The sequence below is a fragment of the Podarcis bocagei genome (assembly GCF_964188305.1).
Source record: "Podarcis bocagei genome assembly, chromosome: 14".
Classification (NCBI taxonomy): Eukaryota; Metazoa; Chordata; class Lepidosauria; order Squamata; family Lacertidae; genus Podarcis; species Podarcis bocagei.
This window is the reverse complement of record NC_138139.1, coordinates 49,437,435-49,462,292: the sequence shown is the minus strand read 5'-3', so window position 1 is coordinate 49,462,292 and position 24,858 is coordinate 49,437,435. Positions and strand designations below refer to the sequence as shown.

The following is a 24,858-nucleotide window of genomic DNA, read 5'->3' as shown; positions in this document are numbered from 1 at the left end:
TGCAGGATTTGGCGTGCCTCACTGCAGAAGATTTTAATTGTCTTTGCTGTCGTGATCAGATGTTTGTTGTTCCTTCGCATGCAGTAAACACAACCTTGGCTATAGACAGAGAGAGCAGCGTGCGTGTTAAAACGTTGACCCTCGGTTGCAAACCAGAGGCGTTGCGAAGTCTGCACGGTTGACAATTGCTCTGTCCCAGCTCCTGCCAACCTAGCAGTTTGAAAGCACGCCAGTGCAAGTAGATAAATAGGTACCCACTGTGGCGGGAAGGTAAATGGCATTTCCGTGCGTTCTGGCACTCGTCACGTTGTCCCGTTGCACCAGAAGTGGTTTAGTCCTGCTGGCCACATGACCCAGAAAGCTGTCTGTGGACAAACACCGGCTCCCTCAGCCTGAAAGCGAGATGAGCGCTGCAACCCCATAGTCGCCTTTGACTGGACTTAACCGTCCAGGGGCCTTTACCTAATGCCTCTCACTTTCCTGAATGGAGGCCGAAGAGTATTAATTTTTGTTGGGGTGGAATGTACCGCATTGTACGGAGGGAAGGAATCACCTCTGTTGCTCCACCCACTTTGCTTTTGGCCCCACCCACTTTCCCCTCTATCCCCTCCCACCAGCAGAATGTGGCCCCTGAAATTTTGCTGAAGAAAGGATGCGGTCCCTGGGACGAAAACTCTTCCTGTCTCCCAGTTTAAAGCCTGCTTTTCCTCCCTTCATACCACAGTTACTTTTCGCTTGAGGGGTCCTCACCGTTGCTATTTTGATTTTAAACCGTGCTATTAACTAATTGTCTGAACAATGTCACGTCCAGCCTGGTAACAATAAAGGCTGCTCCCTTGTCATTTCAGGAACAACTTCACAGCAACGCCGAAACTGAACCAGGCCAACGGGACTCACGTCCTCCAAGGATCAGAGGCCAGCCATTCCCTTGCCAGCAGCGACCGTAAGGGAACGGCCCGATTTCCTAATCAATATCAGGGAATAGTGAACAAAATGGCTTCTTCTGATTTTGCCGCCTTTACTGCAGTTCTGATGTAACCTTTCCCAGTAGCTTGAGGGGAAAGTTAAACCACTCGGTTTCAAAACTGCTTTATCCTTGCCAGGCTGTTCCACTGAAAAACGTGAATTCCACTCTTTGAGAAAATTGCAAGTTTTTGTAAGAAGTTTCATTTCTCTAGGGTTATGCCTGCACCATATATGCAGAGCGCTATGGCGGTACTTTAAACAGCCATGACGTCCCCTGAGGAAACGTGGGAAATGTAGCTTATTAAGGGTGCTGAGAGTTGTTTCCCTCACAGAACTACAATTCCCAGAGTTCCCTGGGAAAAAGGGATTTATGGTTAAATTGCACTGGGAATCGTAGCTCTGTGGGGGGAACAGTGGGGTCCCCTAAACAACTCTCAACACCCTGAAGAAACTACAGCTTCCAGAATTCTTTGGGGGAAGCCATAACTGTTTTAAAATGGTATAGTGCTTTATTTATTTGTGGTTTTTAAAATTATTTATCATTTTCATTTTACAATAAGAACAATGGATGATTGTCCAAATGCCAATTACACATTTAATTTCAACTTTCCTCCACTTTCCATGATTCACTTCACGGTTTTCTTTTCCACTACATATTACAATGAATCCCTGTCTTTTTCATTTTCTAGTTCTCCATAAGTCACTACGGGTGAATTTACTCTGTTCTTCTTTACTTGGGAAATTACCATAAGCATATTAAAAAGTTATCTACGAAACCTTTCCAATCTTCTCTCTCTCTCCTCTCAACCTCTTATTCTATTCTATTCATTTCTGTATATTTTACCACTTCCATCTGCCACTCTTCCTTTGTTGGCATTATACCCTCTTTCCACCTCTGGGCATATCAACTTCGAGCTGCTGTAGTTGCAAACATAAAGAGGGACCACTGAGCTTTAAATATATGGTGTGAATGGCCCAAAGTGGGGCTGGCGAGTCCAGAGGCCTGATCAGGTCCACAAAGCCTGTTTTTTTTCTTATTAGTAGCCAGTCAGAGCCCATCTTCCCCCTCACAGCGCTGAGGTGAGATGAGACTGAAACCCCCTGTGTTGACCCAGTGCTGCAATTGTGGGCCTGTATATACCTATGCCTATCTATGTATGTGTATATGTGGTGATTCAGACATCTGAGTGTGTGTTTGGTGGCCATTTTGTCCTCAAAACACCACTGGCATGTGGCCCTCGGACAGTCGGCCATCCTTGAATGCGGCCCCTCTGGCTTGAAAAAGTTTGTCCACTCCCGCTCTGGAGATACTTTATTTGACGGAAGACTACTCTGTGCAATTAAAAACAAAACAAAAAGCGATGTATCTGGGCATTGTGGCTTGCCCTTTGTAGTAAATGGTCCATCAACAAAGTGCTCAATGGAAGACAACAGATGGTTTGATTTTCTAAGATGATGCTGACTGCTAAGGTGCAGACCTGCTGCTGCTTCCTAGGGGATATGTCTGTGCTCTCTGAATGTCAGCTGCTGGGAGAGCGCTGGGGTGCTCAGGTCTTGTTTGGGGTAACTGTGCCCCTGAAGGACCAGGTGCGCAGCCTGGGAGTCATTTTGGACTCTCAGCTGTCCATGGAGGCACAGGTCAAATCTGTGTCCAGGGCAGCTGTCTACCAGCTCCATCTGGCACGCAGGCTGATGTCCTACCTGCCTGCGGACTGTCTTGCCAGAGTGGTGCCTGCTCTGGTTATCTCCCGCTTGGACTACTGCAATGCGCTCTACGTGGGGCTACCTTTGAAGGTGACCCGGAAACTACAAGTAATCCAGAATGCCGCAGCTAGACTGGTGACTGGGAGCAGCCGCCGAGACCATATAACAACCGGTCCTGAAAGACCTACATTGGCTCCCGGTATGTTTCTGAGCACAATTCAAAGTGTTGGTGCTGACCTTTAAAGCCCTAAATGGCCTAGGCCCAGTATACCTGAAGGAGCATCTCCACTCACATTGTTCAGCCTGGACACTGAGGTCCAGCTCCAAGGGCCTTCTGGTGGTTCCCTTACTGTGAGAAGTAAAGCTACAGGAAACCAGGCAGAGGGCCTTCTGGGTGGTGGCACCTGCCATGTGGAACGCCCTCTCACCAGATGTCAAGGAGATAAAACTATCTGACTTTTAGAAGACATCTGAAGGCAGCCCTGTTTAGGGAAGTTTTTAATGTGTGATATTTTATCGTGTTTTTAATACAGTGTACCTCAGGTTAAATACTTAATTCGTTCCGGAGGTCTGTTCTTAACCTGAAACTGTTCTTAACCTGAAGCACCACTTTAGCTAATGGGGCCTCCTGCTGCTGCCGCACTGCCGGAGCACAATTTCTGTTCTCATCCTGTACCCCACTAGTAACCCAAGGTACTATTTCTGAGTTATTGGAGTCTATAACCTGAAGCGTATGTAACCTGAAGCGTATGCAACCCGAGGTACCACTGTATTCTGTTGGGAGCTGCCCAGAGTGGCTGGGGAAACCCAACCAGATGGGTTGTTGTTGTTTGTGAGTTTCTGCTAATGGCCGTATGGTGAGGACAGAAGGCTGGAGGAGATGGACGGGCCTTTATTCTGATCTGTCAGCGTTCCTCTAAGGTTCTTCCCCCTTTCTCCAACCCTCAGGGTCTCCGGATGAACACCAGGCTTCTTTCTCTCCAACGCCAGTGGATTCACCCAATAACAGCATCGACACCCCACTGGATACCACCGGAGACATCACCGCTGAGGAAGTGAAGGATTACTTGGCGTAAGTCTCTACCCTTATCTTAGACCTATCTCTATCTAGCCATTGGGAGGGAGAGAATCAATCACAGAATTGTAGAGTTGGAAGGGGCACCAAGGGTCATCTAGTCCAACCTCCTACCGTGCAGGAAACTTTTGCCCAACATGGGGCTTGAACCCACAGCCCTCAGATTCAGAGTCTCATGCTCTACTGACGGAGCTATCCCAGGCTCGCTCCCATCAGCTTATCCAAAAGCCCAGCCCCTGAACTGTGCCAGCTTGTCAATAGAGGAACAACTGTTTAGAAATTGGTGTCAGGGTTTTGGTTTTTCCTCTTCCGTCCCTGTCCCTTTCCCCTTGTGTGTCATAGGTTTTTTCAGATTGTAAGCCACCTTGTTTTGATTGTATGTAAGCTGCCCTGGGGGCCTTTTTGGCTGAAGAGTGGGGTACAAATCTTCTAAATAATATATATCTATTGATCTATCTATATCTAAACTACATGGCCTGTTGATGGGAAGACCTGATAACTTCTCCTTAAAATCTGTGAAATGGACGAGGAGTAAACCTAAACAAGCCATTCCAGTGATTGTTATTTAGTTTAAAATGCCTTTTTTCTATTAAAAAAAATGTTACGGTGATAATGCTTGGTTCCCCTGATTTGGATACTGAGAGGAAAAATCTCCTTGTTCAGTGGCAGCATATCCCCAAATGCTAGGGACAAAAGGATAACCATCTCTGCCATGCCTTGGGTTCTGTGAGGCAAAAGCGCAGACTGAAAACATTTTAAATAAATAATGTTAAAACCCTGATCTCTCGCAGGCCATCGGAGGAAGCAGAGAGAAATCTGAGGAACATAAATGAGGACGAGGCTCGTTCCCCAGGGATCTTGATCAAATGAGGTACGTCCTGTGAAGAGAGAAGAGTCAGGTTTCTAGGCCTCAGGTCTTGCCTACATAATTTGTAAGCCTATTTTTTGTTTTCAGAGGATAAGGTTGAGGGGTCTGAGCAGAATGAGGGTTCTGGTTTAGACTTCAGGGCTTAGCGTAGGTCAGCGGCAAGAAAGAAACCACATTAGACCTGCAAGTCCCCTGGATTTGACCCGGGAGTCCCATTTTGGGTGAAACCCCTTCGCCTTTCCCACACCTGACGCCAGCGGTGGCGGCAAAGGCAGGTTCTTCCTTTGCATCTGCAACGGGAATCTTTGCTGCCCTTAATGGGAAACGCCTGACATCACGTGACATGTCCCTGAAGTCATATGGCAGTCAGGTGACTCACTGCCATATGACTTAATGGTGTGCCTGCCAGCATGTAACCCTCTTTCGGTTAACAGCAGCAGAGCAAATTTTGCAACGCCAATTTGACTTAAACCTAATGCCGGTTTGGATAGGGTTGCCATATTTCAAACAGTGAAAAGAAAAACGTTTTTGGGCAACATTGTTGAGATTTTTTTAGTTTTGCCCAAAATGGCCGAGCTTCTTTTCCGCCAAAAAATGCCCTTTTCTGCCGTACATCCGGATTTTCCCAGACAAAAATCTGGGAAATTCCAGATGTATGGCAACTCTAGGTTTGGATAACGTTTTGATCCTACTGATTCAGTTTCTTATTCATTTTATTGCCATTGCAATGTTTTGGGTTTTTACTAGGCAACTTGAAAACTAGGCAGAGAGTGTAGGCTTTTCAAAATAAGGAAACTGAAGTTTTGTAAGTGGATGTGTCTAGTTGCAGAATATCCAGCTCATAATTCTGTGTTCCTTCTGCAGATACCACACAAGGTCCCATTGGCCTGTTTTGGCGCTCGACACCCCCCAGGGACAAAAGACTTTTGACTGTGTGGTAACAGACCGCTGGTCTTTCCTATTCCTCTCCTTCCAGAGACCCTGTTCTGCATTTTCTTCCTTTTTCTTAATTACAAAGAGTCATAACGTTTTTCTACCGCACAGCCTGGAAGTGGACTCATGAGGAAGATTTCTTCGTGTTGGGGGTCTCCCCTATCACCTCTTCCTCGGTACCTCTCCCAAGTTTGCAATCAACAACTTCTTCTTTTTGGGGGAAAAATGAAGAAAAGGAAAATGTGCCAACCTCTTCGACAGGACCAAGTTGTCTCTTCCGTTGCACAAAACACACACACTAAAACTCTTAAAACCTTTTTCTAAAAAAGCAAAAACGAGACACAAAGTGGGCGCATGGGAGGGGCCTGCCTGTGGCGTCAGGATCCCACCGAGACTGAACCAGCCTCTCTCTTTGGCCGAGGTATCAGCATCAAACTTTGCACGAAAAAGGAGCCTTTTTAGATATATACAGACACACTTGACGGATGGTTTTGTTTCTGCTTCCTGGTACACCTCTCTGAAACCTCTTGGGATCGAGTGGCTGAATTGCTCTGTTTACATACTTCCAGATTCTCCTTTCCCCCTTTTTTCTGAGAGCTTTCCCACCCCATCCCACCCTACTTCTGGCAACTTCTTGTATCAGCCGGCTGGGGAAAACAGGCCTTGATCTTATGGCAAAATGCCTCCCACTTCTGTGGTGCTAGCGGGGAACTCTTTGGAGAAGAGCCCAACCTGAAGAAATTCTTTTGTAATACTGGCGGAAAGTTGTTATTTTGTTCTTGGCTTGCAGAGAACATTTTGTCTAGCTGGGCAGAAGGGCTTTCTTTCAGCGGCGCAGCTGCACAAATTGGGTGCGCAAGAGGCAGGTTTTCGGGAAACGGATCTACGAGGAAACCCACCTGCAGCTGCACATCTTCCCTCCATGTGGTTGAAGTTCTAACCATCCGCTCAAGAGAGCTCTTGTTACCTCTGCATGGCTGCAAGCTTCGCACCGAATAAGAAAACGTCCGAGTGAATTTCCTGCGTCTCCTGTTTGATGGCGTCCCCCGATCCTCCTTTTCTAGGAACTGTGCATTTTTTTAGGATGGGGGAAGGAGGAGGAGAGGTACATGAAGGGACACTGGAAATATGGAACTCATAAAGTATAAGTGTTTGCATCTCGCACTGCAGTGCTCTTTAGGAGCCCCGCCATTTGCTTTCTCAGCCTTATCTGAAAGGATGGCCTTCAAGTTGTTGTGAGACGACATCTCCCATCACCCCTGACCCTTGGCCTTGCTGGCTGCTGGGAGCTAAGAGTCGAGCAATATTTGGAGGGTCCCAGGTTCACCCCCCCCCCCGACCCAAGGAGCATTGGGTCCAGATTACCACAAGGCGGCAACTTCCTTCCTGAAATTTTGGCTTGCAAATTTTGACACCTTCTGTTTGATGCCAGCCCTGTGACCCGTGTATAGAGCAATGAGGTGGCAAAAAACTCAATAACATGCCTTTTATTTTTTGCTGAGTGATCTTCAGGTGGGTTTAGGAAGCAGGCTAGTATGCCGTGGGACTTTGGCGGCAGGTTCAAAAGTGTACTGCTATGCACACGTGGCCCTGTTTTGACACCTTTATTACATTATATTTCTGCTGGCTGGTTGGCGAGTTATGATCATGCACTGGTGTTTGAAGCCAGTGAGTTTTAACACAAGCAGCTAGATCTGTTTTTTCTTTTTTCTTTTTGCCTAGTGTGTTATTATTTACTCCTTGTCTCCTCCTTTTGTCGCCTCTTAAAATCTCCCCCCTTAACAGAGAGAGGGGAATCTGTGCTTTCCAGATGTCCAGCCAGCATGGTCAGGGATGATGGGAGTTGTGGTCCATCAACATCTGGAGAGCCCAAGCATCTTTGATGCATCTGTCAGGCAGAGAGGCTTTGACACCTTGCTTCCCCCACCTGATTCTGTCCCTCTTGTCACATTTTCGAGGCCGTTTATTTATGAATCCTGAACTCGAAAGGGTTCCAAGTCACCAGCTCCAGGCCACCCTCTGAAAACAGCTGCCAAATCCTGTTTTGCTATTAAAAGGCAGCCTTTCTTTTCCAGACAAGCAGTGGGATGTTGGAAATCTGTAGGACCTGATTTGTGTCGAAAGGTGGGACTCTCTTCCCAGCCCCTGGCCTGGATTTTTATAATCTGCTTTGAGGAGTTTTGGAGAATGGATTTGGAGATGGTGTGCAATGACTGCGGCAAGTCGTGGTCTCTGTGTTTGGGTGAGCCACCTAAATCATCCAGCTGCATCTTGCAAGGGGCTGCGCCTGGACTCACCCATCTTCCTTTGCCTGTGGAAAGCCATGTGCTTCTCGCAGGTGGGCGGAGTGTGTCAGGCAGCCTTTAATACAGGGGTGGGGAACCAGCGTCCCTCGAGATGATGTTGCACTCCAATTCCTTGCTCGAGAATGATGGGCGTTGCAGCCCAGCAAACACTTGGAAGGCCCAGAGTTTCCTCCTCTACCTCTGCTTTAATAAGCAGTCCTCTCTTACCTGTGTTACTTTGGCATTACCTCCTGCTGGCAGAAGCTCTGGGCCTTTGTGGCCTGTCTTGTGGCCAAGGTAGCCTTGGCAGCGACAAAGCGCTGAGTTCAGGTCTTGGCTTGTTTTGTTTCTTTCTTCTTTCGCTGAGGTCTTACAGTACGAGTTGTCTCCTCGTTTTTTGTTCCCACCGCTGACATTTTAGTGCCAAGAAAAGTTTGGCCGAGTGGGAGAGAGGGGAGCCAGCCGCTATATATATTTGTAAAATTGGGTCTCGGACAGGTACAGGCGCTGGCTCAGGCCTGGAACATGGAGCAGCTTTCTCCAACTGGGGCTGTTAGGAGTTGTAGTCCAGAACATCTGGAAGGCACCAAGTTGGCGAAAGCTGGTATTAAGTCTTAAAATAGTGCGGGCTCTGCCTTAGATTGTGGCTGTCTGTTCCATGTGTGGGATCATTTCCTCACTCTTAATGCCCAGATATTGCCTCCTGGTAATGACGTTACATGAAACTCTTTGTCAGACATTTTTTTTTTCCTTTGGTACGGTTTGATTCCTCGCCCCCCCCCCAAACCCAGGCGTGCATGTGAGAGTGTGTGATTTTGCACGGGTGCGCATGTTTGTGAGCGGATGACAGAGCGGAGTTCTATAGTGGAGACGTGCCATTGTGTGTCTTAATATTTTTTTATTTTGGCAGACTTAATTGTGGAAGGGAGTTGGGGGGGTTAGTTTCCTCGGTAGAATGTACCCTCTCTGTTGGGACCTTCTTTGTTTTGCTCTGATGATGGATTTAGCATTGTTTAGTTATTAATACAGGTTTTTAATAATGGAAAAAAATAAAGCATTTAATAATATCTTAAGCTTATGTGTGGCTTGTTGTTCCAGGTTCCCTGTGAATTGTGGGTTCATTATGACTTTGTGCTCGTGATGGTTTGGAGGAAGCTAAATGTGATCAATACTGTTTTGTGTCTGCAAAGCATTCACAATATACAGCTTGGCTTCCAGTCCGTTCTTAACCTGTAGGTCCCTGCAGAAAATCCTGCAGTTTCTTATGCCAAAAACATTCTGTTTTATTTTTTAGGTCTTGTTTTGTTGTGCTAGGGTGCCCTTCCAGATGGGAGTGATGCAATAGCAATTGGGAAAAACATCACAGAACAGCTAAGCGAGTGGAATGTGCGGACAGCCATGTTCAAACGCACCCTGAATCATGATGTCAGGCCACTGATAGGTGGGATCCAGTTCCCCAGCCCCATTTCAGAGGATAGTTGCTGCCATCCGAGGTCACAAACGTAGCCAGAGCGTACCTCTGGGTTTCTCTCTGCCTGATGGCCTCCTGATAAGTTTTGAACTCCCATCGCTCCCAGGTAAGCCTGGGCGATATCAGCTTTCCAACATTGTGATGTATCAGCAGCCAAACTTTGTGATTATACAGACACGTCGCGATGTTGAAAAGCGGAGGGAGGAACAAACAGTGTCAGCCCCACAAAGGACCGGGGTGAAACTGCAGCTGCCAGTCCCCGGTACAGGGAGGAAGAAGGCAGTGGGAACTTCCTGCCTTCTGAAGGGGGCAGACAAGGGTGGCTTTGAGATGGTGGCAGTCGTCCCATGTCCTGCTTAGGTTAGAGGCTGTTTGCAGCACCCACTGAAGAGCCAAGCAGATTAAGGACCCACCTTCTAATAGATGGCGATTAGCATGGACATGACCTAGAACAGGCCAAATCCCTTTTGGGGTGGGGGGGAAGCTTTTGCAGCTGAAAAGGTTCTCCCTTTCTGACACAGAAAATTCAGTGTAAAGGGGGCAACACTTAAAAATGTTACTCTGCTGGAAATAAGCAATATTATGAAAGACCAGGCCAGTCACCAAAACATGAATGTAAAATTATCCACATTTCCTCCTTCCGTACAGGAATTCTGCAAGATACTAACCTATAAAAGGACAACTGCAGCAATTGCGTGGTAGGTTTTTATAGATAAAAGGTATGCCTGCCTTTTCCTCAAAATGCACAAGTCACCATACATTTCAAAGGAGACATTTTTTTGCATCCATGAGGTCTAGCAGCAGATAACAACTTTTAAAAGCAATAAACTCGATTTTATTTTATCTGATTTTTAAAATGGACTTCTCCGTCACGGTTTTTCCTGAAGTCTTTTAAGTGCACTGCAAACTCTTTTGCCCAAGTTGAAGGCGCCAGTCGTCTCGCTCCTCTGCCCAGCCTCGCACAACTTGCTTCAAAAAGAGACAGGCCATCCATTTGCAGGAGAGAGGTTGCCGTTACAGACTTCAAACTGGGTCCAGGCTGCAGTGCTCTCAAAGAGCAGAATAAGAAGTCGCAGCTCACGTGCGTTCTGTTAAATATACTATATATAAAAAAGATCTCTGTGCAAGTGGGAAAAACAACATAGTGATGCTGTAGCTGTGGGAAGAGTCCCAGCGGCAATGTTTTCGCAAGAGTGGGTCCAGGCAGCATCTATTTCACTGCCCCAAGGTGGTGAGGGGAGAGAAAAATTTAGGTGAAAAGTGGTTTGTAAAAGGGGGGGGGGGAATTAATAGGCTGGTGCTGTTTCTTTAAAATGGGAGGGGCAAATTCTAGCTCCTCCTCTAGTAACATTTTGTCCAATCAGGTGGTCTTAGAAAAAACACACCAGGATACAGCTGTACCGCCCCTACTTGAGCACTGAGGTCCAGCAGGTGCCATAGAGTCCCATGGAGAGGCCACCGCCATCAGCGAGCGGCTTAGGCCGGAGGCTTCCGGAAAACGCTCCAGGCATGGAAGCAGCGAGTGAAGGCAGGCGGTTCGTTGCCTTTCCGAACCAGGCGCAGTTTCCGCGGGTGAGCTGTGTCCTTCGAGCGCATGTGCTGGATGTATACCTGCGGGGAAAACGGGGGAAAGTTCAGAGGCAGGAGACAACAAAATGCTGGTTCCCTACACCACACATATAAAAGGGTTGGATTAGGCCGCCAAGGGCTTGCCAGCCCCAATACTACCTCTGCTTCAAGTTTAAAGTTTAAATTTAATTATTTTCATTGCTTTTCATTTTAAGCATTGCTGCTCAGCCAAAAAGGCTCCCAGGAGCAGCTTAATGTAGTCTAAACAAGACAGTTCCTAAAAGCCAATCTTTTTATTAAAAAAACCCAAAACATTAAAAACACATCATGCAAGGACGAGGGAAAGGGAGGGAAGAGGAAAAATGGTTGCATTTCCACTTTGACCTACTTCCCCAAGGGAGTCCGGGACCGAAAACAATACAAATCAAAATAAATTAAAACACGTTAATGACCTAAAAACACTTGTGATATAGGGTAAATGCTGTCGTGTTCAGGCCCTGCTTTGCCATTGGCCTGATCCAGCTCTTAAGAGCGCTCTTGCCTGTCTCTTAGGTTTGGCATTCTCCTATCGGCCGGGTACAGGCGAGGCACAGGCCTCACCCTGGTTTCATGGGATGGGGAAGAGGTTGGGCAAGGAGAGAGAAAGGGGACTGGGTGGTTGAAAAAGGAGGAAGGGGCAGAATGAAAGGGCCTGCCCTGCTCTCTTCTAACTCTGGCACCAACCCACTGCCAGCATGTGGCCCCTGCTGGCCGATTCCAAACAGAAATGCGGCCCTCGACTGAAAAATGGTCCCCTGCAAATAGCCAAAAAAGGGAGGATGCTGCGGTCCCTGCCCCAAACCACAACACAACCCCCATGAGTCATTGGACCACGCTCCAGAAGCAGAGCGATCTCAACGATGAGCCAGTTTCAGGATTCATGGGAAACAGCAATTATCCCTGCCTGCATAGCTCCGTCGGTTAGAGCCCGGTGCTTATAAAAGGTTGCAGGTTCAATCCCCGTGTGGGGCGGCTGCCTATCCCTGCATTGCAGGAGACCCCTGCCAACTATACAATGCTATGAATGAAACACAATTTGCTCTGAATCAAGTTTTTTTGGGGGTGGGGTCCCTAGGATTGTTGGACAATTGTGATATCCAGAGGTGTCTTCCTTACCTGGCAGGCTTTGAGACTCAACTTTATCTCCACCTGGCTGGTCTGTGTTCCTACCCACATGTATACCTGCCGGGGTGAGGGGAGAAGAGAAAAAAGTCGGAATAGGTTGAAAACACAAGTTTAATAGAAATTAAAATTTAAGCACGTATCCCAAAATAATCACTTGGCAGGGGGAAGAGTCTCCTCTCATGTCCCGATTCACAGATTTTGCTCCCATTTTCTATCTGCCTCCCCCCTCCCTCTTTCTGAGAGGCTGGGAGCCCCCAAACTCCCCATCATTAGGGTGTACTGAATTTTTCAACTTTCAAATTTCCCAAAATGAGGGGTGCTAAAAAGTTATAACACAACTCGGGAAATCAAGAGATAATCTTGGTTAAATTAACAAAATTTAGTTTTGCTTGGTAAGTAAAAGGTATGCACAGATATCATGAAAAATGACTGCCAAGTAATTACAGTTATATATTATTATTAATTACGTGATGTTTTCAGAAGGCAAAAATTAAAATTATTTGGTTTCCCGAAAGCTGTTTATGTGCGAGTTCATCAAACGTAGACTTAACCAAGCTAATTGTTGTCCAATTGCAAAAATAGCAGATTTGAATTCCTCACACCCAAAAACGTATTTTTTAGACCCCTCGCTAAATACATCCCCCATGCCCAAAACTTTACCTCACGCCCATTGTCTAGGAGCATGATGTCGTCGTCTGCCAAATCGTCTTGGCAGAAATCTGAGCATTTTTCAGACACGGCAAAATAGCCCTTTTCATTGGAGCACCTGAGAGACAAGGCCAGAAGTGAATTTCAGTAAAATGGGGAAGGGCTGTGGGCTCAGTGGCAAAGCACCTGCTTTCATGCAGACGGTCTTGGGTTCAATCCCTGGCAAAAAGGAATCTCCAAACTATCACCACCCTTAAACTACAGTTCCCAGAGTTCTTCGCTGGAAGCCGCAATAGTTAAAGTGGTATCATTGTGCGGTCACGGAATTCTGGGAGCCCCCAAGGAATTCTGGGAGCTGCAGTTTTTTCACGGGTGCTGAGAGTTGTTAGAAAACCCCTGTTCCCCCTCAAATAACTCTGAGTCCCACAGTTCTTTGGGAAGAGAGAGGGATTGTTCAACCCCTCTCTGGGATTTGTAGCCCTGTGAACAGGATAGGGCAGGAGTCAGCAAACTTTTTCAGCAAGGGGCCGGTCCACTGTCCTTCAGACCTTGTGGGGGGCTGGACTTTATTTTGAAAAAAATAATGAACGAATTCCTATGCCCCACAAATAACCCAGAGATGCATTTAAAATAAAAGGACACATTCTACTCATGTAAAATCACACTGATTCCCGGACCGTCCACAGGCCGGATTGAGAAGGTGATTGGGCCGGATCCGGCCCCCGGGCCTTGGTTTGCCTACCCATGGGATAGGGCATCGCAAACTACACCTCCCAGAATTTTCTGGGGGAAGCCATGGCTGCAGTATGTTAGTGCTTTAAATGTTTGGTGTGACCGTGGCCTTTGATGGAACTGAGCGACCTCTCTGGAAACAGGACTAGCTATTATGCTTCTTATGAATGGCTTGAGGTTTTTTTTTTAATAAAAAAAAATCAGGTTTATAATGCAAGTTGCTGGACTTTGTGACTTCATGGAATTGTGTGAAATTGCATGTCGGAGGGGCGTGAGATTTTAGAAGCTGAAGAAAGGGCACAATAACATTACCAGCAGTCATTTGAGTGGGGCTTCAGTGCCAAGGGGTTGGGAAACCTGCAGCACGGCAGGTGCCCTTGTCTCCAACCCCCCCTGCCCCCCCACGGTGACCGTGTAAGATGGGACTGATGGGCATTGGAGTCCATCAAACTCTGGAGAGCCACAGGTCCCCCATACCGTTCTACGATGCCCCCCTCCATGGTTTTCAAAGCTTACGCTAATGCACCTGAAGGAGGTAAAATATTTTTCGTGAGAAGGAAGAGAGCGAGGGGAGAGGACCGAGAGGAACAGCGCCCACCTGAACAGGCGAGAATACTTCATGTAGTCTGCATCTCCGTCATAAGGCTTCTGCGCACCAATTCCAACCCAGAAGAAGTTCTCAGGCTCCTCTCCCTCATTTATCACCTGGAACAAAAGGTGGAGTGGCCATTGTGAGGCAGGTAAGACAGGGCTTCTGGGTCAAGCCAGTAGCCCACCTAGTCCGGCGTACTGTTCTCACAGAGGCCAACCCAGATGCCCCCGGGAAACCACCAAAAGCAGGACTGGAGTGTAAGAGCCCTTTCCCTTCCATTTTTGCCTCCAACTGTGGAGGCAGAGCAGAGACATCCTGGCTAGCGGCCTTCAATGGTTCTCTCCTTCAGATGTGATTCAAGACAGGCTCACGCCAGCAGAAACCCCTGCAGGCTGCGTGAACACCCAGAGCAAACCATAAGTTTCCCAGAGGTCATCCAGCCCAACCCCCCAATGTACCTTCCCCAATCTGCCTGATGCCAGCGATATCTTTGTAACCAGGGCAGGCTGCCAGCAGTGCCAGATTTAGGTATAAGCTAAACAAGCCACACTCTTGCCCCCCCCCCAATTACAAGTCTGTGTAAATTGTTTTTAAAGGAACTTTTGTTATTGCCAAATGCCAATGTGTTTGCATTATTAAGTTTGTTATGAATTAAAAAATCGTTTTAAGTTAGAGCTTCATAATTATTTCACTATTAATATACTTCTTAATTGCATTTCACTATTAATATACTGTATTTTTTGCTCCATAAGATGCACTTTTTTCCTCCTAAGAAGTAAGGGGGAATGTGTGTGCGTCTTATGGAGCGAATGCTCAGAGCTCACTTTAAAGAGCCGCACGGAGCGTGTGTGCAGCTCTTGGGGGCTTTTCCGCGAGGTGGGAGAAGGGACTGACGGGCTGCCTCTGTCCCTTCCCCCACCTCCCAGAAAAGCCAGCAAGAGCCGCTGCCAGGCTCTGCTCAGCGCTCCCTTGTAAGGGCTCCCTTTTGTCCCTCATCCCGCTTTGCTGGGAAGCCAGCAGAACAAGAGGCGCTGCGCAGGGTTTAAAGCAAGAAAAGTGGGGGCTGCTTACATGCTCTGCGCAGAATATTTTTTTTCTTGCTTTCCCCATCTAAAAACTAGGTGCGTCTTATGGTCAGGTGCGTCTTCTGGAGCGAAAAATACGGTACTACTTCTTAACTGTATTTCAGTTCAACAATTAATTTGATAAAACACATGTTTTGTTATGTGCAAATGGCTTTAGATACCTATTAGGTCCATAAATTTTGTTTTTGTTGTTTAGTCGTGTCCGACTCTTCGTGACCCCATGGACGAGAGCACGCCAGGCAGTCCTGTCTCCCACAGTTTGGTCAAACTCATAAATTACCATATAGCACATATTCAACACAAAAAACAGCGACCATTTGTTGTTGACAAAGGACAGCTGGACATATAAAGGGCCCCATTACCTTCAGTAGCTTAGGGCCTCATCAAACCTCAATCCGGCCCTGGCTGCGAGGAAAGAGGATGGGAAACGGTGCGCTTCACCATCTCACGCGCAGTCCCCCCCCCCCCATGGCCATTGTTTTCCTGCTCTGACTCACCTGCTTGCTGTAGGAGTCATCAAACATGCAGTTCATCATGTCCTCAGCCAGCTTGGCTTCGTCGGGGTCAGCAGCCCGGCCCACCCAGGTGTACACAATGCCTTGGTTGTCTGTGCTTTCAAAGGGAACCTGGAGAAAAAGGGGGGAAATGTTCAAAGGGAACCCTATAACCTCCTGGAGAGTTTCCGTACATAGCGAGTTTAGTGTGTCCGGCCAAAGAGTGGACTTTGGCTGCTGCCATCGCACACAAAGAGATGCTTGCAGAGCAAGAAGGCGATAGTTTATTATTGGAAGCACAAAACTAGGATGGGAAAAGGTGTCTAGTTCCAACCAAAACTAACTTATCTGGAGAAAACAAAGGCAGCCAGGCTAGTTCCTCTGTTCTCTTGGGGGATCATTGAAGGTGACCTCTCGTCTTGAGGTCCGAAGTGTCAGGAAGTGGTAAAGGAGGATACAGGTATGGGTCTAAATACCTGTAAGATGTATTGGCCTAAACCAGTGGTTCTTAAACTTTTTTCTCCGGGCCACACTTTCAGAACAACAATTTGCTTGCACCACGTGGAATTTTTAATTAATAAGAAATACACTGGAAAACAGCTAGGACTGTCCTAAGTATCACTTGATGCTCTTGCTCTCATTTTGAAAAGATATCTATCCATATTCTGCAAATAAAAAATATATTTTGATACCACACTACACTGAAATATTGAAATGTTGGATTGTCCTTGAATCTTCCTGCCACACCAGTTGAGATATGGAGGTCAGCAAAGAGGTCAAAATACAGGGAATTTAGAGATCTCTGACTCTGTTTTAACCATTCACAATAAGCTGCCCCCAAACTTCCAACACAACCCCCCCACCATCAGTGTTGGGGGACAAAAGTATAGAAGGATGTCATGGCAGGGACCTTAATTTCCTGTTCATTTTTTGAGGGTTGAATTGGATCTACTCATTTATACATATTGCAGTTGAGCGTTTCAGGTTGTTTTTACTCTTGTTTTCAAGTGTTTGTTTCTGTAAGTTGCCTTGAGTCAGTTTTGTGGGAAAAGCGACCAAGCAATTTTATTATCATTATTGCTGTTAACAAGAATGTTAATAGAAAAACAAAATACCACAGCTGCCGGAAGGTTGACCTGGAACTATGGTTGTGGCCAGTGACAGATCAGTATTAGATTTTCCTGTTCTGAAAAGGGTCTCTTGAACAGAATGTTCTCTAAAGAAGAACTGTTAAATACTATCCAAAATGATTTCTTAAATCCAGGTTGTAGACTTCTGAATGACATATTCCTCAATCCAGGATTGTGTGCAAGTGTGTGCATCACCATTCACAAGAAGCAAGGAAAAGAGGCCCCCAAAATTTCCACTGCACCTTTTAAAAGATGATTAGTGAGTATGTTGCACAATATAGTTTCTGTGACTTGCCAAATGCAAGAAAAGTCACAAAAATTCAATTTTTTCAGGCACCTCGTTTTCATGAATTCATTTTAAAGAACAAGTTGCTAGCCCTTATGAATGCTGGACGTTTATACATTTCCTCAGTGCTTCCTCCCCCCCCCTCCCCCCCCGGGGAACGCATACCCCTAAACATTTTGTGAATCGTTTGGCCTCATTGAGGGGCAGTATTTCAATATGAGAGGAAAATGAGAGGACCCCTAAATATTTTTTTAGAAAAAAAGCACTGCATTTCCTACAAGAGAGACATAAAACTTTTGATTCCTGAGTATGCTAAAGCTATCCCATATTAGAGAAAGCAGCAGTATAAAATCCTATAAGGAGTTTAATTCCACTTTAAAATGTGAACAAGAGTTGAAAAGAGGTTACCTTCAGGATAAAACAAAACTCGGAGTTGAGAAGGCTGGAGTCTGTGTTGATCTGGATACATCTGGGAAGAAAAGGGGAAGGAAAAAAGGTAATCAATCGCAATCGCCAACACAGAAAAGGTGAAAGTTAACACCTGTCATTGTGACTATGCCCATTTCTGAGAAGAACAACCAAGAAGTTGGTGAGAATGCTGGAAACCGTCCTCTGAGGAACAAGTGAAGATGCAGAGTACGTTTAGCCTGGTGGGAAGACCCACTGTTCAGTGGGCTACAGCACCTGCCTTGCGTGCAAAATGTCCCAGGTTCAAATCCCCAGCACCTCCGGGTTAGGGCAGGGAGAGAGGCAGGAGAGCTGCTGCCAGCCAGTGTAGACAACACTAGCTTGGAGGAGACAATACTAGAATGGTCCGACTCTGCATAAAGCAGCTGCGTATGTTGTTCTTTGCAATGACAGCGTCCCTCAGAGAGAGCTGGCCATGGTACCAACTCAGTTATAGACGATTCTACGTTATAATTTGGTCATGGGTGTAATATAATCTCTAAAGATTCACATTGCAAACTGCTCAGAGTGCCTTGAGTCAGCCGCTGTTCATGCTCTGTTCAGACGGGACTAAACCCCAGGGATTCTACTGGACTGTCATGAGTGTAAACTCTCCTTACAGGGTGGGTGTTTATGTCTCTCTCCACACATACAGGTGAAATTCGAAAAATAGAGTATCGTGGAAAAGTTCATTTATTTCAGTAATTCAACTTAAAAGGTGAAACTAATATATGAGATAGACTCATGACATGCAAAGCAAGATATGTCAAGCCTTTATTTGTTATCATTGTGATGATTATGGCGTACAGCTGATGAAAACCCCAAATTAACAATCTCAGAAAATTAGAATCTTGAAACTAATCTCATATATTAGTTTCACCTTTTAAGTTGAATTACTGAAATAAACGAACTTTTCCATGTTATTCTAATTTTTCGAGTTACACCTGTACATGGGGGGAGTTACTGGTTTGTTCTTGTTTCAAATTATGCATTTTGCGCTTTTCATCTCGTATTTTTATGCCGGAGAAGCTCCCTGAGATCTTCGGATAAAGGGTGGCACACAATTAGTATTATTATTATAATCGACTAATTTTTTACTCAGGGCAGACGCACTGGAAATGACAAGAGCCAGGTCAGTCATGCCCATTCATTTCAACAGGACTAATGAATTATAACAGCCCAAATAAAGCTAAATGGCCCACAATTCCTAAGGGAGGGCCTTGGTATCCCAGAACGGGCGTTAAAAGCTGGCAAAGCCCCTGGGTCCAGAAAGGAAGAAAAATGACAGATAGATTAAGAGAAAAAGACAACAGCAATTTCGAAAAAGAATGGGAACCATTTATATTATATTTGCAGGAACAAAGAAAGTCAATAGACTTGATGGCAGGATTTAAATAAACATTCACATTATTAGTATGAGAAAATGTTTAGAAAATAGTGAAATATTCTAGTGTATTTACTTCAGGTATTTAGGCTTGATCTTATGTTATTAATAACTTTTTCTGTTAAAAGGTAAAGGACCCCTGACGGTTAAGTCCAGTCATGGCCGACTCTGGGGTTGCGGCGCTCATCTCGCTTTATTGGCCGAGGGAGCCGGCGTACAGCTTCTGGGTCATGTGGCCAGCATGACTAAGCCGCTTCTGGCGAACCAGAGGCAGCGCACGGAAACGCCGTTTACCTTCCCACCGGAGCAGTACCTATTTATCTACTTGCATTTTGACGTGCTTTCGAACAGCTAGGTTGGCAGGAGCAGGGACCAAGCAACGGGAGCTCTCCCCGTCGCGGGGATTCGAACCGCCGACCTTCTGATCGGCAAGTCCTAGGCTCTGTTGTTTAACCCACAGCGCCACCCGCGTCCCTACTTTTTCTGTTAGGAGATAGCAAAGTGAGTGAAAAGAAAAACAAACCAGAAGCGGAAGTTGGGGGAAGACCTGGAGAGGAGGGAGGGAGGGAGGAATATATAATATATGTTAAGAAATTGAGATGTATGTAATGAATGAAAAAGAAAAATGAATAAATAATAATAATTTAAAAAATCAGAAAGGAAGACTCCTAAGGCGGGGGCCTATGGGGGTCAGAGGCAAGAGCCGCTCACCGGGTGCAGAGGGCGCTGCCGTTCGTACGGATGTGGTAGAGGCTGGGTTGAAGCCCATCGTCTCTCGCTTTCCTCTTGCCCTTGTGGATGATGAATTTCCGCTTGAAGTGGGAGAGGAACTTAGGGTTCTCCTGCTGCTGTGTCATCCGCACGACCTGAAACAATGGAAGAAGGAGCAGAGGAGGATTACCGCACGTTTCCGTGTATAAGACGCCCCCTTGTATAAGACGCCCCCAATTTTTGGGGACTCAAACTTAAGGAAATGGGAGGGAATTGCCCAGAGTTGAGCTTTTTTTAAGGGGGTTGGCTGAAAACCACATGTCAACAATATGCGCTGAACGAGTATATCCCTCCCCCTTTAACATGATCTGTGTTTTTTTTTGGGGGGGGGAAACCCTCATCTAATTCACAGTAAAGTACATTACCATCTATGGCCACGGTTCCTCTTATATTAAGTGGTTGACTCAAATAACCACAGTGCAGAGTGCCTTTGTTCTGGGTTCCAGCCGGCCATGTACCCTCCCTTTTATTTATACTTTTCAAGTTTATACATTTCATTAGCTTTATAATCAATTTAACATTTCTTTATAATGAGTGCAAGCCAGAAGCACATGAGCTGCTGACTCAATACTGCCGTCTCCACAGGGACATAACCGTTCTCCCAGTGGATTTCTTTGGAAATTGACCCTCGGGTACCACCGAAATTGCTCACCTCCAGCTTCCCAGGGAAAAGGTTCTCAAATTTCTTCTGGAGGCTGAAAGTGAATGTGAGCCAGCCCATGTTGGAGGCCTCCCTGCCTTGCCAAAAATAAACAACGCACTGGAAATCTTCCTCGGGCTGCTTCTCCTCTTCTTCTTCCTCCTCCTCCTCCTCCTCTTCCTCCTCCTCTCCCTCGGCAGCCCCTTCGGGTCTCTTCTTCTTCTTCTTCTTCTCCTCTTGCTCCTCACTCTCCACGGGGACCCAGTACCTTTGAAGGCGCAAAGCACAGTGAATCGCTCAGCGATGGAGGCAGCTTGCTCCCTCCTCCCGAGGAAGCTTCAGTGCGGATCGCAAGCCCCATCTACACTGCAGGGCTCAAAGGCGGAGCCAAGCAGGACCGGCGAGGGGTGTGGCCTAGCGAGAAGGGGTGTGGTCAAGGGGGCGTGGCTTGGGGAGAGCCTCGAGGGCCGGGCTGAGAGGTGTGGAGGGCCCAGGTGGACCCGTGGCCTGGTTCAGTCTAAGTCAGCTCCGTAGGCTTGTTTTCCAGACTCAACGGAAACACTCTCATTTGGTCCAAATCCTGCAGTGTTCGGGGTTGGACTAGATGACCTTTGGGGGGCCCCTTCCAACTCTACAAATTCCATGATTCTGCATTGGATCAGACTGGACAGAGAAAAGAAATAAAGAGGGAGGCAATGCCTGAGGAGGTGGATGGGTGAGCGACACCAAGGGCCTGCTTACCGGCACAGGAAGACGTAGCAATCCTGGGTGTGGAAATGCCCAAATTCCTCCTCGGGTAGGCGGGCGAACTTCTTGCCTTCCAGGACAAAGCCCTCCATGCCATCCAGGTCTTCGTTCCATTCCTCCATGAGCTGCTCTGCCTGCCCCCCAAGAAAGAAAGAAAGAAAGAGTTAATCTGCAGGGGGGCTGACAGCAGAACTAAGAGGAAGACTGAACATAGCAGTGAGGAGGTATCACTTACTGTATTTTTCGCTCCGCAAGACGCACTTATTTCCTCCTAAAAAGTGTATCTGAAGAAGTGTGCATGCACACGAAAGCTCATACCAAGAACTAACTTAGTTGGTCTTTAAGGTGCTACTGGAAGGAATTTATTTATTTATTCCTCCTAAAAAGTAAGGGGATGTGTATGTGCGTCTTATGGCGTGAATGCCTCTGGACAGCGGCGGGATCCCGCTGCTTGCACGAGCTGAGGATCTATGGCTCCCCTTCCTTCCCTCCTCCGTGACTCACTTTGAAGCAGCAAAGAGGGAAAGGAGCCGCTTACACGAGAGGAGGCTGCTGGGGTTCCTGCGCCGGGTCCGTCTGGGGGTGTGCTGCCTCCCCGCTCATCGCTCCTTGAGTGCGTACGCTAAAGAAACATACAGCTCCTGTCCCCCTCACTCTGATATACAGGTAGTTTATTACTAAAATAGTTTAGTACAACATTTGATTCAGAGTATTTCCCCCCCTGTTTTCCTTTTTTAAAAAACTGTCTTATGGGCAGATGTGTCTTATGGAGCGAAAAATACGGTTAATAATAATAGACACCCCCCCCTTCATCTGAAGATCTCAGTGTGGTTCACAGCATAAAAATACTGTGGGAAAGCAGTCTCCCGGACTGCTGATACCGTATTTTTCGCCCCATAAGACGCACCGGCCCATAGGACGCACCTAGTTTTTTTGGGGGGAAATAAAGGGAAAAAAAATTTATTTCCCCCCCAGGTGCGCTGCGCTAATCCCGAAGCTTGGGGCGTGCGGAGCTCAGCACGCCCCAAGCTTCTGGGTGCTGGCAAGGTCTCCGCTAGCCGTGGGAGAGCTGGGTCTCCCACAGCTAGCGGAGAGCTTCCTGAAGCCTGAAGAGCGAGAGGGGTCGGTGCGCACCGACCCCCCTCACTCTCCAGGCTTTAGCGAAAGCCTGCATTCTCCCCATAGGACGCACACACATTTCCCCTTCATTTTTGGAGGGGAAAAAGTGTGTCTTATAGGGCGAAAAATACGGTATATTTCTCTGCTGTAAATAAACGCTTCTTAGATTAGAAAGAAGCTGTGTACGTAGTGTTTTTCTGCATGGGTGAGATTCCTCAACACAGGCTACTCCGCTGATCGCTATACTCTGCTAGACGCCGGGAGAAGCACTGAGTTGCAGCGGAGGTGTGCTGGACGTTAAATCTCACAAATACAAGATGAAAACCCAAAATTCCTAATAAAAACAAGAACAAGACAAAACCATAACCTCCCCTCTCCAAAATGGGGGGAAAGGAGGCTTTGAGACCCACAGACAGGGCTGAACGATGGGGCTGGAGATGCTCCTTCAGGTACACAGGACTGAGGCCTTTTAGGGCTTCCAAGGTCTGCACCAACGCTTTGAATTTCACAGACCTCCGGGGGGGGGTGTAGGGGCTCACTGGCGGAGCCTTAAAATTACAGAATTCCGCGTAGGAATTTTCTCCTTGGTTTGAATACAAAGAGTTTGGGGTCGGACGACGACTGGGGCAGGAAGCAGTAGGGCAGATTTTAGACCGCCTCCGCTTCACGTGAGGTGACCCTGCAGAGGAGAATCTCGGCCCAGCCACCCGCTCCGTCAGAGACCTACCTCGCTTAGCGGCATGGGGGGCTGGCGCGGCAGGAAGAGGGCTGTCAGGTCAGCCTTCATCTGGTCTTTCTTCTCGGAGTCTTTCTGCACTTTTCCTGAAAGGCCGTCTGCCTGCTTGACCGACTCTGCGTTGCGGGTGTAATCCACCTTCAGCACGTCATCCCAGTTCTTGAATTTGGACTTGAAGACCTGGGGGGTGGGGGGCAAAAAAGGACAGACATCACCAAAGAATTGATGCTTTTGAATTATGGTGCTGGAGGAGACTCTTGAGAGTCCCATGGACTGCAAGAAGATCAAACCTCTCCATTCTTAAGGAAATCAGCCCTGAGTGCTCACTGGAAGGACAGATCCTGAAGCTGAGGCTCCAAGACTTTGGCCACCTCATGAGAAGAGAAGACTCCCTGGAAAAGACCCTGATGTTGGGAAAGATGGAGGGCACAAGGAGAAGGGGACAACAGAGGACGAGATGGTTGGACAGTGTTCTCGAAGCTACCAGCATGAGTTTGACCAAACTGAGGGAGGCAGTGGAAGACAGGAGTGCCTGGCATGTGCTGGTCCATGGGGTCACAAAGAGTCAGACACCACTAAACGACTAAACAACAACAACAAATGTGGGTTTTTTAAAAATGAATACACTGGTACCTCAGGTTACAGACGCCTCGGGTTACGCGTTTTCAGGTTATGGACACACCGAAACCCAGAAGTACCGGAACGGGCTTCAGCAATTGCGCTTTGCGCATGTGCAGAAGCGCTGAGTCGAGTCACGCGCGTACACAGACGCGGCGCTGCGGGTTGCGAACGTGCCTCCCGCACGGATCACGTTCGCAACCCGAGGTTCCACTGTAAATAAATACCTGTCCACCCACCTACCTGGCACTCAGTGCCCTCCAGGTTGCGGGTCACCATGGCGTGTTTGGGGCGATGCAACATGCTGCAGAGCTCCTGGCCCAACTTGAGGGCAGCGGCGCGCACCAGGCGAGGAGACTTCCGGCCGATCCAGATGAAAACGTCAGACCAGCAGTCCAGGATGTAGACCGACTTGGTGTCCAGAAGACTTTGAAGCTGTGGGAGGGGACACAAGAAGGAAGGATTTCGATTCACCCTGCTCGGCTGCCAAGATCCGTTTCGGCAGCTCCTCAAGGCCTGGTGCCAGAGTTGCCCAAAGGGCCCGTCGGAACAGCAGTTATTTGGAAATGCGCTGCCACCAATTCAAAGCAGCTGCCGTAAGCCGAGGGCCTTCTCAGTAGTGGTGCCCTCCCTAATAACTGCCCTCCCTTATGTCTAAGACATAAGTAACTATGGCTGAATCAACACAGATACAAAAAACGATGTGAAAACCATTTTTAAAATAAAGTTGTAAAATAGATATGGAATTTGCCATTAGCTCATCAGCACCATCTAGTGCCACATTTGTATAATGCACTTAGGTAAAGGTAAAGGACCCCTGACAGTTAAGTCCAGTCACAGACGACTCTGGGGTTGTGGCGCTCATCTCACTTTACAGGCCGAGGGAGCCAGCGTTTGTCTGCAGACAGTTTTTCCGGGTCATGTGGCCAGCATGCGTAAGCCACTTCTGGCAAAACCAGAGCAGCGCACGGAAACACCGTTTACCTTCCTGCCGGAACGGTACCTGTTTATCTACTTGCTTTTGAACTGCTAGGTTGGCAGGAGCTGGGACTGAGCAACGGGAGCTCACCCCACTGCGGGGATTCGAACTGCCAACCTTCTGATCGGCAAGCCCTAGGCTCAGTGGTTTAGACCACAGCACCACCCACGTCCCTGTATAATGCACTTAAAACACACTTAAATATATACAAACATAATAAAACATCAAACATTAAAAACTTCTTGATACGGGCTGCCTGCAGATATTGTCTTAATGTCAGATTGTTGTTTATTTCCTTGTCATCTGAACGGAGGGTATTCCACAGGGCGGGCGCCACTACCGAAAAGGCCCTGTGCCTGGTTCCCTGTAACCTCACTTCTCGCAGTGAGGGAACGACCAGAAAGCGCTTGGAGCT

The 24,858-nt window shown here is 47.3% G+C and overlaps 2 protein-coding genes across 8 annotated transcripts in view; one reads left to right on the top strand and one right to left on the bottom strand.

Annotated features, from left to right (window-relative positions):
- LLGL1 (LLGL scribble cell polarity complex component 1) overlaps window positions 1-8,904 on the top strand; it is a 93,339-nt gene extending 84,435 nt beyond the window's left edge. For all 7 annotated transcript variants that reach the window (XM_081169407.1, XM_081169406.1, XM_081169405.1 and 4 more), the window contains exons 20-23: window positions 849-943; window positions 3,619-3,742; window positions 4,537-4,616; window positions 5,478-8,904. In XM_081169407.1, the coding sequence (XP_081025533.1) occupies window positions 849-943; window positions 3,619-3,742; window positions 4,537-4,615 (298 nt within the window). In that variant the 3' untranslated portion in view covers window position 4,616; window positions 5,478-8,904. The remainder of the gene's footprint in view (window positions 1-848; window positions 944-3,618; window positions 3,743-4,536; window positions 4,617-5,477) is intronic.
- Window positions 8,905-9,993: 1,089 nt separating this feature from the next.
- Window positions 9,994-24,858, bottom strand: part of FLII (FLII actin remodeling protein) — a 56,208-nt gene continuing 41,343 nt past the window's right edge. The window contains exons 20-30 of the mRNA XM_081169383.1: window positions 23,708-23,899; window positions 22,838-23,026; window positions 20,986-21,125; window positions 20,257-20,512; window positions 19,545-19,699; window positions 17,411-17,471; window positions 15,590-15,718; window positions 14,014-14,120; window positions 12,696-12,801; window positions 12,027-12,092; window positions 9,994-10,913 (exon numbers count right to left, since the gene is read on the bottom strand). Coding sequence (XP_081025509.1) covers window positions 10,779-10,913; window positions 12,027-12,092; window positions 12,696-12,801; window positions 14,014-14,120; window positions 15,590-15,718; window positions 17,411-17,471; window positions 19,545-19,699; window positions 20,257-20,512; window positions 20,986-21,125; window positions 22,838-23,026; window positions 23,708-23,899 — 1,536 coding nt within the window. The 3' untranslated portion in view covers window positions 9,994-10,778. The remainder of the gene's footprint in view (window positions 10,914-12,026; window positions 12,093-12,695; window positions 12,802-14,013; window positions 14,121-15,589; window positions 15,719-17,410; window positions 17,472-19,544; window positions 19,700-20,256; window positions 20,513-20,985; window positions 21,126-22,837; window positions 23,027-23,707; window positions 23,900-24,858) is intronic.